Genomic DNA, 13,765 nt, shown 5'->3' on the forward strand with positions numbered 1-13,765 from the left:
TTTCGTGAATTGAAGCCTTATAATTACCTGTAACATTATGTGAATTGAAGCCTAATAATTACCTGTAACATTTCGTGAATTGAAGCCTAATAATTACCTGTAACATTTCGTCGAGTAATGAGATTTCCTGCTGTAAACCTCTCTCCTCCCTTTGGAGACACTCTAAAGCTTCCTCACGATCCAGTTCCTCCAACTCGTCGATGTTGTTAGGAACAGAACAGCTGATACTTTTATACCTGTCACTGAAGGGCGAGTAGGGACCGTAGCCACACAGGGCTGGAGCACTGGCCGACACACTGGCCCTACAGCCCAGGTAAGTCGGGGACGACTGACAGCTGGCCAGACTCAGGCTGGACGACGAGTGATCGTCACACAGATGTGGCGAGTCCTTGTGTTCGTGTTTAGGAGACTTGGGGTTCTCCACCTTACGTATCTGTCTGGGAGGTACATCATACAGGGACATCAGTTTCTCTCGCTCCAAGTTTTCTATACTCCTCAGCTGGCTGTTGTAGTTGTAGTTGGCAGCGTAGCCAAAGTTAGAGTTTGTGGTCCAGCCCGAGTTGGATGTGCTGAATGAGTGTCGCCAGCCCCGACTGTCATAAGAGCTGGGAGAGGAAGGCACAGTGTTCTTGTACAGGCTTCCGCTGGCAGACTTAGTAATGGGGTCTAGGTAGTCACAGTTCTGGGAGCCTGGAGGTACAAATATAATACATGGTAAGAGGATATTGTGGACTGGCAGACTTAGTAATGGGGTCTAGGTAGTCACAGTTCTGGGAGCCTGGAGGTACAAATATAATACATGGTAAGAGGATATTGTGGACTGGCAGACTTAGTAATGGGGTCTAGGTAGTCACAGTTCTGGGAGCCTGGAGGTACAAATATAATACATGGTAAGAGGATATTGTGGACTGGCAGACTTAGTAATGGGGTCTAGGTAGTCACAGTTCTGGGAGCCTGGAGGTACAAATATAATACATGGTAAGAGGATATTGTGGACTGGCAGACTTAGTAATGGGGTCGAGGTAGTCACAGTTCTGGGAGCCTGGAGGTACAAATATAATACATGGTAAGAGGATATTGTGGACGGCAGACTTAGTAATGGGGTCTAGGTAGTCACAGTTCTGGGAGCCTGGAGGTACAAATATAATACATGGTAAGAGGATATTGTGGACTGGCAGACTTAGTAATGGGGTCTAGGTAGTCACAGTTCTGGGAGCCTGGAGGTATAAATATAATACATGGTAAAAGGATATTGTGGACTGGCAGACTTAGTAATGGGGTCTAGGTAGTCACAGTTCTGGGAGCCTGGAGGTACAAATATAATACATGGTAAGAGGATATTGTGGTCTGGCAGACTTAGTAATGGGGTCTAGGTAGTCACAGTTCTGGGAGCCTGGAGGTACAAATATAAAACATGGTAAGAGGATATTGTGGACTGGCAGACTTAGTAATGGGGTCTAGGTAGTCACAGTTCTGGGAGCCTGGAGGTACAAATATAATACATGGTAAGAGGATATTGTGGACTGGCAGACTTAGTAATGGGGTCTAGGTAGTCACAGTTCTGGGAGCCTGGAGGTATAAATATAATACATGGTAAAAGGATATTGTGGACTGGCAGACTTAGTAATGGGGTCTAGGTAGTCACAGTTCTGGGAGCCTGGAGGTATAAATATAATACATGGTAAAAGGATATTGTGGACTGGCAGACTTAGTAATGGGGTCTAGGTAGTCACAGTTCTGGGAGCCTGGAGGTACAAATATAATACATGGTAAAAGGATATTGTGGACTGGCAGACTTAGTAATGGGGTCTAGGTAGTCACAGTTCTGGGAGCCTGGAGGTACAAATATAATACATGGTAAGAGGATATTGTGGACTGGTAGACTTAGTAATGGGGTCTAGGTAGTCAAAGTTCTGGGAGCCTGGAGGTACAAATATAATACATGGTAAAAGGATATTGTGGACTCTTTAGTAATAAGTTGTAAACTAGGCTGACACAGTACAGACTCTATCATACTGATTAAAGCACTATGTTGAGACAGACTAAATAACGATACACCAACAAAATAATGGGCACCTGTTACAATAGTTACACGGTTGGTTTATATACGTCCTATTAACTGCTAGAGTCATGTCACTGTGACCCAGATGTAAATGGCATTTGGTTGTATGCAAGTGATCTCAACATCATCACCACTACAGCCAAGATTTATGTTAGCAGCCTTTTACAACTTTGCCACTGATATAAAGGACAAGAGATAGAATGTTATACACCTTAACCACTTTGCCATTATTTACCAGGGATAAATCAGTAGAATAGTCCACAGCAGTTGAGTTTACGGAGCAGTTAGACTGTAACAGACCTTGACCTTATGTCTACATCACTTTCATTGTTAATAATAAACTTACTGCGTTTGTTAGATTTGCGACAGTTGACCGTCTTGCCTTGGCTTGCCAGCTGGAAGATCTCCTCTAAATCATCTACTTGGTCACTCTGGAGGACATGTACACCGGCTCCTGTAAAAATATCAGAACATCATATAAAAGACAAAAGGTCACAGTCGATTAAACTGTTAACAAAGTTTCCTTAACTTAGAGAGTAACTCATTAGACTTGCCAACAAAATCCTAGAACTTGACAGACCAGCATTCTGAGCACTGCTGAAGGATAACCTGTCCCCATCACACAAAATATCTATTTTTAGTAACAGTGACCTACATTGTTGACTTATGACTGCGAAACTCAATCTCATATATCCTTCAAGACAAGAGGCCCAGAGGGCCTGTATCGCTCACCTGGTTTTTTGTTGGTAATTATCACAAGACTCTAACAATTAGAAAAATAAGCAAAATTGACTCCCAAAGTTTAATTTTGAATCACAACTATACAATGATGCTATTGATACCATACAAATATGCTATCCAATACATAGGTTCAGAGACAAAGTAATTTATATGAAAGTAGTAGCCTAATTGACCTTTTTGACCTCGCATCTATTGCCGTCTAAGGCCCCCTGGGGGTCAGCCCTATCATTTGTACAATTTCAAATCCCAACCCTATAAGGATGCTACCATTGCATTATAAGTGCTCTTCCATTCTTAGTTGCAGAGAAGAAGTCGTTTATATGGAAATAGCTAAATTAACCCCTTTTGACCCCACCCTTCAGGCCCCCGGGGGGTCAGCCCCATCATTTGCAAAATTTTGAATCCAAACCCTATAAGGATGTAACCATTGCATTATGAGCGTAATCCCATGTTAAGTTGCAGAGAAAAAGTCATTTTATGGAAATTGACCACTTTTGACCCCGCCCCTCAGGCCCCTGGGGGTCAGCCCTATCATTTGCACAATTTGGAATCCCCACCCTATAAGGATGCTACCATTGCATTATGGGTGCTATACCATGCGTAGTTGCAGAGAAGAAGTCATTTATATGGAAATAGCCAAATTGACCCCTTTTGACCCCGCCCCTCAGGCCCCCGGGGGGTCAGCCCTATCATTTGCACAATTTGGAATCCCCACACTATAAGGATGCTACCATTGTATTATGGGTGATATACCATGCTTAGTTGCAGAGAAGAAGTCATTTATATGGAAATAGCCAAATTGACCCCTTTTGACCCCGCCCCTCAGGCCCCCGGGGGGTCAGCCCCATCATTTGCACTATTTGGAATACCCACCCTATAAGGATGCTACCATTGCATTATGGGTGCTATACCACACTTAGTTATAGAGAAGTCATTTATATGGAAAAAGCCAAATTGACCCCTTTTGACCCCGCCCCTCAAGCCCCCCGGGGGTCAGCCCCATCATTTGTACAATTTTGAATCCCCACCCTATAACTATACTACCATTGCATTATGAGTGCTATCTCTTGCTTAGTTTCAGAGAAGAAGTCGTTTTATGGAAATAGCCAAATTGACCCCATTTGACCCCGCCCCTCAGGCCCCCGGGGGGTCAGCCCCATTATTTGTACAATTTTGAATCCCCACCCTATAAGGATACTACCATTGCATTATTGGTGCTATCCCATGCTTGGTTTCAGAGAAAAAGTCGTTTTATGGAAATAGCCAAATTGACCACATTTGACCCCGCCCCTCAGGCCCCCGGGGGGTCAGCCCCATTATTTGTACAATTTTGAATCCCCACCCTATAAGGATACTACCATTGCATTATTGGTGCTATCCCATGCTTGGTTTCAGAGAAGAAGTCGTTTATATGGAAATAGCCAAATTGACCCCTTTTGGCCCTGTCCCTCAGGCCCCCGTGGGATCAGCCCCATCATTTATACAATTTTCAGTTAGTAGCCCATAAGGATGCTACCACTCAAATTTTGTTGAAATCCGACCAGCGGTTATGGAGAAGAAGTCGATTGTTGACGGACGCCGGACGCTGCGGTATCCCATAAGCTCACCTCGGTCCTTAGGACCAGGTGAGCTAAAAATGGCTTTATTTGAATGGTCACAATCTAATATGAACCTTTTCCACAGCTGGATCCTCCTTCGAACACAAACTTTCCGTCCAGTTTCCCAAACTTGCGAAGATCTGAGATGACCCAGGAGGCGAGGATTTTCGGTGGGCTGTGCTGGGTGAGACAGAACTTAGGTCCATGAATGTGCATGCGCATCTTCTCCAATGGCAGCTTGCTCTGGGACGGTACTCTCTTAAGGTATACATGTAGGGGGAACTGGTTCTCTGTAACACAAAGACAATGTTATATCACAACATATTCATTACAATAGTAAATACAGGGGAACTGCAGGTAACATTAATTTTGATAATAGTAATATCCACATTATATTTAAAATGATCTTTGCTTCAGTTTTGATGAGAGCTGCATGTAAGCCAACATTTTGTGATTGTCAGCACAGATAAACCATCAATACTTACCTTCCCCGATTGCTGTCCGTATTTTGACCTCAAATTTGATGAGAGTCTCTCTGTTCTCAAAAGCAAATGTTGTGATTTGTTTGTGACAGATGATGGCGAGGACGTTGTTTTCCTTGTCGAGGCTGAAACCGGTCTCCAGGCCGTAGAAATCCTCCAGGTAGAAGTCATGTTTGGCACTCTCTCCCTTAATGGCATCCTTCACACATTTGTACAGCAGTACCTGCATACGATCTGTAAAACAAACCAAATCTATACTTCACACATTTGTACAGCAGTACCTGCATACGATCTGTAAAACAAACCAAATCTATACTACACACATTTGTACAGCAGTACCTGCATACGATCTGTAAAACAAACCAAATCTATACTTCACACATTTGTACAGCCAGTACCTGCATACGATCTGTAAAACAAACCAAATCTATACTACACACATTTGTACAGCAGTACCTGCATACGATCTGTAAAACAAACCAAATCTATACTACACACATTTGTACAGCAGTACCTGCATACGATCTGTAAAACAAACCAAATCTATACTACACACATTTGTACAGCAGTACCTGCATACGATCTGTAAAACAAACCAAATCTATACTACACACATTTGTACAGCAGTACCTGCATACGATCTGTAAAACAAACCAAATCTATACTACACACATTTGTACAGCAGTACCTGCATACGATCTGTAAAACAAACCAAATCTATACTACACACATTTGTACAGCAGTACCTGCATACGATCTGTAAAACAAACCAAATCTATACTACACACATTTGTACAGCAGTACCTGCATACGATCTGTAAAACAAACCAAATCTATACTTCACACATTTGTACAGCAGTACCTGCATACGATCTGTAAAACAAACCAAATCTATACTTCACACATTTGTACAGCAGTACCTGCATACGATCTGTAAAACAAACCAAATCTATACTTCACACATTTGTACAGCAGTACCTGCATACGATCTGTAAAACAAACCAAATCTATACTTCACACATTTGTACAGCAGTACCTGCATACGATCTGTAAAACAAACCAAATCTATACTTCACACATTTGTACAGCAGTACCTGCATACGATCTGTAAAACAAACCAAATCTATACTACACACATTTGTACAGCAGTACCTGCATACGATCTGTAAAACAAACCAAATCTATACTACACACATTTTGTACAGCAGTACCTGCATACACGATCTGTATCTGTAAAACAAACCAAATCTATACTTCACACATTTGTACAGCAGTACCTGCATACCATCTGTAAAACAAACCAAATCTATACTACACACATTTGTACAGCAGTACCTGCATACCATCTGTAAAACAAACCAAATCTATACTACACACATTTGTACAGCATACCTGCATACATCTGTAAAACAAACCAAATCTATACTACACACATTTGTACAGCAGTACCTGCATACGATCTGTAAAACAAACCAAAAATCTATACAGCTACCGCCGACTGTAACACATTTGTACAGCAGTACCTGCATACGATCTGTAAAACAAACCAAACTATACTACACACATTTGTACAGCAGTACCTGCATACGATCTGTAAAACAAACCAAATCTATACTACACACATTTGTACAGCAGTACCTGCATACGATCTGTAAAACAAACCAAATCTATACTACACACATTTGTACAGCAGTACCTGCATACGATCTGTAAAACAAACCAAATCTATACTACACACATTTGTACAGCAGTACCTGCATACGATCTGTAAAACAAACCAAATCTATACTACACACATTTGTACAGCAGTACCTGCATACGATCTGTAAAACAAACCAAAACTATACTACACACATTTGTACAGCAGTACCTGCATACGATCTGTAAAACAAACCAAATCTATACTACACACATTTGTACAGCAGTACCTGCATACGATCTGTAAAACAAACCAAACTATACTAAACACACATTTGTACAGCAGTACCTGCATACGATCTGTAAAACAAACCAAAACTATACTCCACACATTTGTACAGCAGTACCTGCATACGATCTGTAAAACAAACCAAATCTATACTCCACACATTTGTACAGCAGTACCTGCATACGATCTGTAAAACAAACCAAATCTATACTTCACACACATTTGTACAGCAGTACCTGCATACGATCTGTAAAACAAACCAAATCTATACTTCACACATTTGTACAGCAGTACCTGCATACCATCTGTAAAACAAACCAAATCTATACTTCACACATTTGTACAGCAGTACCTGCATCTGAAAACAACCAAACATACACCTTTGTACAGCAGTACCTGCATACGATCTGTAAAACAAACCAAATCTATACTTCACACATTTGTACAGCAGTACCTGCATACGATCTGTAAAACAAAACCAAATCTATACTTCACACATTTGTACAGCAGTACCTGCATACGATCTGTAAAAAACAAACATATACTTCAAACACAAATCTATACTCACAACATTTGTACAGCAGTACCTGCATACGATCTGTAAAACAAACCAAATCTATACACACACATTTGTACAGCAGTACCTGCATACGATCTGTAAAACAAACCAAACTATAAAATACAGCATACCTGCATACGATCACATTTGTACAGCAGTACCAAATCTATAACTGCATAGCAGTAATCTGTAAAAAACAAACCAAATCTATACTTCACACATTTGTACAGCAGTACCTGCATCTGTAAAACAAACCAAATACATTTTACTGAGTAAATACGATAACAAACTTAAAATCAAAACCCATGATGGCTGCCTGGCGGCCATCTTGTTGACCGATTTGGTCCCAAAATGCAATATGCACAACTAGGGTCATAAGAACCTATATATGAAATGTGAGACAGATCCCTTCAGTACTTTCTGAGAAAAACAAACAAGAATTGTTAACACGGAACGGACTGAAGGAAAGGAACGGAAGGCACGGACTAACGGACAACGGACAAAAAACACGATTTGAATAGCCTACATCTGATGATGGTGTACTAAAGATGATAGTAAGAAATTACTAAATGTCATAGTAATGGAGGGTATGATGGTAACAAAAAAACAGTAATGGATATACATCAAGAAATTTGTAACTGGTTTTTCACATGTAAAAACACAGTAATGGAGGTATATGATGTTACGATCTGTACAGTAAAAGGAAATTAAGAAATAATAAATGACACAGTAATGGACACAGATGGTAAGAAATAACTTGTCACAGTAATGACAGAGTATGATGTAAAAGAAAAACTAAATGTCACAGTACAATGGAGCTCTGCATCAAATATGAATGTAAGAAATAACAAATGTCACAGTAATAACTAAATGATGGTAGAAAAATTGTCACAGTAATGGAGGATTATGATGGTAAAAAAAATGTCATGTAGCTTAATGGAGAAATATGATGGTAAGAAAAAATGTCACAGTAACGGACATAAACTGATGGGAAAAAAAACTAAATGTACAGTAATGGAGGATAATGATTTTACATAACTACAGTATTTCCCCGGACAATAAAACATAATGTGTATAAGTAGATGCCTTTTTTACAACAGAATCAATTTTTGTACATGTATAGACAGGCACTAATGTAATATAAGCAGAATGCATTCCCAAGAAATAGGGCCATGTACAACGTAACCATATTTTCATGTTTCCGATACGAAAATATATATTTCAGCATGCCAGAAGATTTTTAAGAAATAATTCAGTTACGGATACAGATTTTATTTCAGAAATAACTAATTTTGATATATTTCGCAAATTACAGTACAGAAATAACTAAAGGAACACAAATATCAAGGCTTGAAATCTAATGGTACAAACAGAACCTGAAACACTTTAAAAAAACACTTGTTAAAGTGTTCTCAAGTCAATTGCACAATCCCAATGACTGCAATACACAAATATTTTTGTATTTTTCCAGATATTATTTCGTGGTGTTTGCCGCAGACAGAAATCAATTAAATGATTTTTAATATGTCTGTCCCAGTGTTTTACATGGTGTAATGTTCTAAATTACATGTGATTTACGTGTAATAAACTAAATTATTTCATTAGTCACTAATGGCTGACCCACAGTATTTGGAAATTCCCCTATTGAGACAAATGTCACAGAAATAACTAATGTTGCAAGTTTATGCTTACTCTCTCACATATTTCATACGCCGACAAAAATAACTCTTCTTACAAAACGTTATGCATAGAATGGATAATATATCTTTTATCTTTGAGAAAAGAGTTACTGTATCAATCGACTTTGTCACAGTAATGGAGGATATGATGGTAAGAAATATCTATATGTCACAGTAATGGAGGGTATGATGGTAAGAAATAACTAAATGTCACAGTAATGGAGCTCGAGGGTATGATGGTAAGAAATAACTAAATGTCACAGTAATGGAGGATATGATGGTTAAGAAAAGAACTAAAAGTCACACGTAATGGATTATGTCTTGGTAAGAAATAACTAAAATGTACACAGTTAATGGAGGATATGATGGTAAGAAATAACTAAATGTCACCAGTAATGAGAGTATGATGGTAAGAAAGACTAAATGTCACAGTTAATGGAGAGTATATGATGGAGAAGAAATAAACTAAATGTCACAGTAATGCCGGAAATATGATGGTAAGAAATAACTAAATGTCACAGTAATGGAGAGTATGGATGGTAAGAACAAAAAATAATGTCACGTACTGGTGATATGATGGTAAGAAATAACTAATGTACACACAGTAATGAGGATATGAATGGTAAGAAATAACTAACTGTCACAGTAATGGAGGATATGATGGTAAGAAAATAAACTATTAAAAGTCACAGTAATGGAGGGTATGATGGTAAAAAAACTAAATGTCACAGTAATGGAGGATATGATGGTAATGAAAAATAAACTAAATTGACACAGTAAATGGAGGTTATGATGGTAAGAAATAACTAAATGTACACAGTAATGGAGGATATCCATGGTAAGAAATAGCTAAAATACAGTAATGGAGGATATGATGGTAAGAAATAACTAAATGACACAGTAATGGACCGGTATGATGAAAGAATGGAGAACTAAGGGAAGGTCACAGTAATGGAGGATATGATGGTTATTGAGGGAATCAGGTACTACAGTTATCCCGCAGTAATGGAGGGTATGATCGGTGAGGGAGAGGAGGGAAAATAAACTAAATGGTCACAGTAATGGAGCTCGAGGATATGATGGGGTTAAAGGACTAAACTAAACGTCACATTAAACTATGGAGGGATAGTGAATGGTAAGATAATGGAACTAGAGATGGGGTGCTACCAGTAATGGAGGATATTGATGGTCAAGAATATAACATAAATGTCACTGTAATGGAGGGTTATGATGGTAGGAAAATATGACTAAAGTTGTCGACAGTATAATGGGAGATATGTGATGGAAAGACATAACTAAAATGTGCAACAGTAGATGGGGGAGGATATGATGGTTAGAGGTGGAAATAAATCAAATGTCACAATGGTTAATGGGAGTATTCGAGGGGAGGTGGTATAAGGCATGAGGGGGGGGGGGTAAATAACTATATGTCACTGTTAATTTTGGAGATTATGTTGGTAGTAAATTAACTATATGTCACTTAAGATGGAAGGGTATGATGGTATGAAAATAACTAAGATGATCACAGTAAGGTCGGTGAAGAGGGAGATATGTAAGTGAGAGATAACTAAATGTCACAGTGAACTATGGGAGACAGTGAATTTTAAAAGGGTAAGAAATAGTGGAACTGATATGTCTCATGGTGTAATGGAGAGACTAGAAGGTATTTGTAATGGAAAAATACAAAATTGTCACAGGTCAAGTGGAGATATATGGGTTAGAAATAACAAAATGTCACTGTAATGATGAGATATGATTGTAAGAAATAAGCTAAATGTCACAGTAATGGAGGAGCATAAGGGTAAGAAAATAAACTAAATGGATATCACCATAATGGGAGGCTCGAGTGGTATGATTGAAACAATCAGAATAGGTGTCACAGTATTGAGGATTGATGAAATAAATAACGAAATGTCACAAAATGGAGTATATGTGGTAAGAAATAACTAATATGTCCACAGTAATGAGAGATATGAAGGAAAAAATAAATAAAATAAGTTTGGGTGTCGACAGTGTAATTGTAGGATTATGATGGTAAGAAAATAACTAAATGTCACAAGTAATTGTAGGATAAGATGGTAAGAAATAGCTACATGTCACTGATGAATGGAGGGTTATGGTAGGATGGTAAGAAGATAGGGACTAAATGATTCACAGGTAATGGAAGAAGCATGATGGTAAAGCTATAACTATATTTCAACGTAAATGGAGAGTATGTTGGTTAAGAAAATAACTAATGTCACTGTAATAATGGAGAGTATGGATGGTAAGGAAAATAAGGTAGAATTGTCACAGTAATGAGAGATATGATGGTAGGAAATAAACTAACTGATCACAGATAATGGCGAGTATTGATGGTAAGAAATAACTAGAATAGTCCACTGTAATGAGGGTAGGATGGAAAGAATATGAACTAAATGTCACAGTAATGGAGGGAGTATGATGGTAAGAAATAACTAAACTGTCATAGTAAGGTTGGAGAGGATATATGATGGTAAAGTAAATAAACTAAATGGTCCACAGTGAATGGAGTAGTTGACAAGTGGAGTGAAATAAACTAAATGTTGCACAGTAATATGGAGGGGGATTTGATGGTAGAGAAAAAGGGGGGGAACTAAATGTCACAGTATTGGAGGGACATGAATGTAAGACAAAATAAAAGTCACAGTAATAGGACGGATATAAGAAATAACTCAATGTCATAGTAAGGAAATAACTCAAAATGGCTCACAGTAATGGAGCTCAGAGGGTATGATGGTAAGAATAACTAAATGTCACAGTAATTGGAGGATATGATGGTAAGAAATATTACTTAAATGTGTCACAGTAATGGGAGGATATGAGAGTGAGTAGAGACTCATAACTAAGGATGTCGCATAGTAATGGGAGGATATGATAGTAAGAGAAATAACTAAATGTCACAGTAATCGGATGACTATGATGAGGTAAGAGAATAATAACTTAAAGCTCCCAGTGTAGGAGGAGGAAACATGAATGGTAAGTAAATAACTAAATGTCACAGTAATGTAGAGTATGGATGGTAGAAAATAAACTAAAACTGGTCTCACAATAATGGGGAGCAGCATATGGTATGGTAAGAAATAACTAAATGTCACAGTATTGGAGGAGTTATCGATTGGTAAGTAAATAACTAAATGGTCACAGTAATGGAGGATGATGATGGTAAGAAATAATACTAAAATGTCACAGTAAAGGGAGGCTATGAATGGTTAGGAAATAACTAAATGTCACAGTAATGGATGATATGATGGTAAGGAAATAGCTAAATGTTACAGTAATGGAGGATATGATGGTAAGGGCAATCGTAACTAAATGTCATAGTACGAGAAGTTAAATATGATGGTAAGAAATGAGCTAAATGTTAGCAGTAAATGGGAGGAATGATGGTAAGAAATAACTAAGACTTGTCACAGAAATGGTGGCAATAGATGGTAGAGAAATAACTTAATTTCCACAGTACTTGGATGGGTATGGATTGATACCAGAAATTAACTAAATGTCACAGTAAGAATGGAGGAGGTCTGATACGGTAAGAAAATAACTCAAGTGGTCACAGAGTAACGGGAGGATTATGATGGTAAGAAAAAACTAAATGTCACAGTAGGATGGAAGGACATGATGGTAAGAAAAATAGACTCATTGTGCCACAGTGGAATGGAGGGCATGAATGGGTAAGAAATAACTAAATGTCTCATTAATGTCTGGTAGAAATGGAAGGAAATAACTAAATGTCACAGTAAATGGGATAACTGATGGGTTAAGAAGTAACTAAATGTCCTCAGTAAATGGGGCACATTAAGGTATGAAATAACGAGGAATGATCTAACAGTTACAAGGAGGATATCTGAATGATGTGTAAAAGAATAAATAGAAATGTCTACAGTAATGGAGGGTAGGATTCTGGAAGAATAGCATAACTAAAATGATCCACAGTATGTGGACGGATATGAATGGTACGAAATTAAATAAATGTCAACAGGTAATTGGAGTGTGTAGTCTCTTGATATAAGAAATAAACTAAATGTCACACAGTACACACTGGAGAGGGTCAGGAGGGTTAAAGAAATAAAGCTATATGGGTTCACAGTAATTGGAGCTCGAGGGAGATGATGGTGAAGGAAATTAAGTATATGTCCACAGTAATGGAGGATATGATGGTAAGTGAAATAACAAAAGTGATCACAATTAATAGGAGGATATGATTGGTAAGAAAGTAAGCTGAAATGTCACAGTAACTGGAGGAAATGATGGTCAGAAGTGGAAAATAAATGACACAGTAAAGGAGGGAAATGATCGGGGAAAGGGAAAAGAACAATAGAGTTTCACACTGTAATTCACAGAGTGAATGGTAAGAAATAACTGACAGTCACAGTGTAATGGAGAGGGGTAAGAAGGTGAAGAAACAACTAAATGTCCCACAGTACATGGAGGACTATGGATGGAGTAAGAAAAAAACTGAAAAGTCAACAGTACATCAGCGGAGACGGGATATGGATGGTAAGAAATAAATATACGTTTCACAGTAATGGAGGATATGATGGGTAAGAAATAAGCTAAAGATGGCCCGACTAGTACGATGGGAGGGGATGATGGATAAGAAAATGAGACTACAACAATGTCACAGTATAATGGAGGGTAGGATGGGTATTGTTGGAACCGAAATAACACAGTAATTGGGTTATATGATGGTAAGAAA

The 13,765-nt window shown here is 38.3% G+C and overlaps 1 protein-coding gene across 1 annotated transcript in view; it reads right to left on the reverse strand.

Moving 5' to 3' along the window:
* Positions 1–13,765, reverse strand: part of LOC138322631 (uncharacterized) — a 45,730-nt gene that overhangs the window by 10,746 nt on the left and 21,219 nt on the right. The window contains exons 3-6 of the mRNA XM_069266621.1: positions 4,887–5,117; positions 4,476–4,691; positions 2,409–2,516; positions 98–690 (exon numbers count right to left, since the gene is read on the reverse strand). Of these exons, the coding sequence (XP_069122722.1) occupies positions 98–690; positions 2,409–2,516; positions 4,476–4,691; positions 4,887–5,117 (1,148 nt within the window). The remainder of the gene's footprint in view (positions 1–97; positions 691–2,408; positions 2,517–4,475; positions 4,692–4,886; positions 5,118–13,765) is intronic.

Source organism: Argopecten irradians, chromosome 5 (genome assembly GCF_041381155.1).
Source record: "Argopecten irradians isolate NY chromosome 5, Ai_NY, whole genome shotgun sequence".
In the NCBI taxonomy this organism is placed as follows: domain Eukaryota; kingdom Metazoa; phylum Mollusca; class Bivalvia; order Pectinida; family Pectinidae; genus Argopecten; species Argopecten irradians.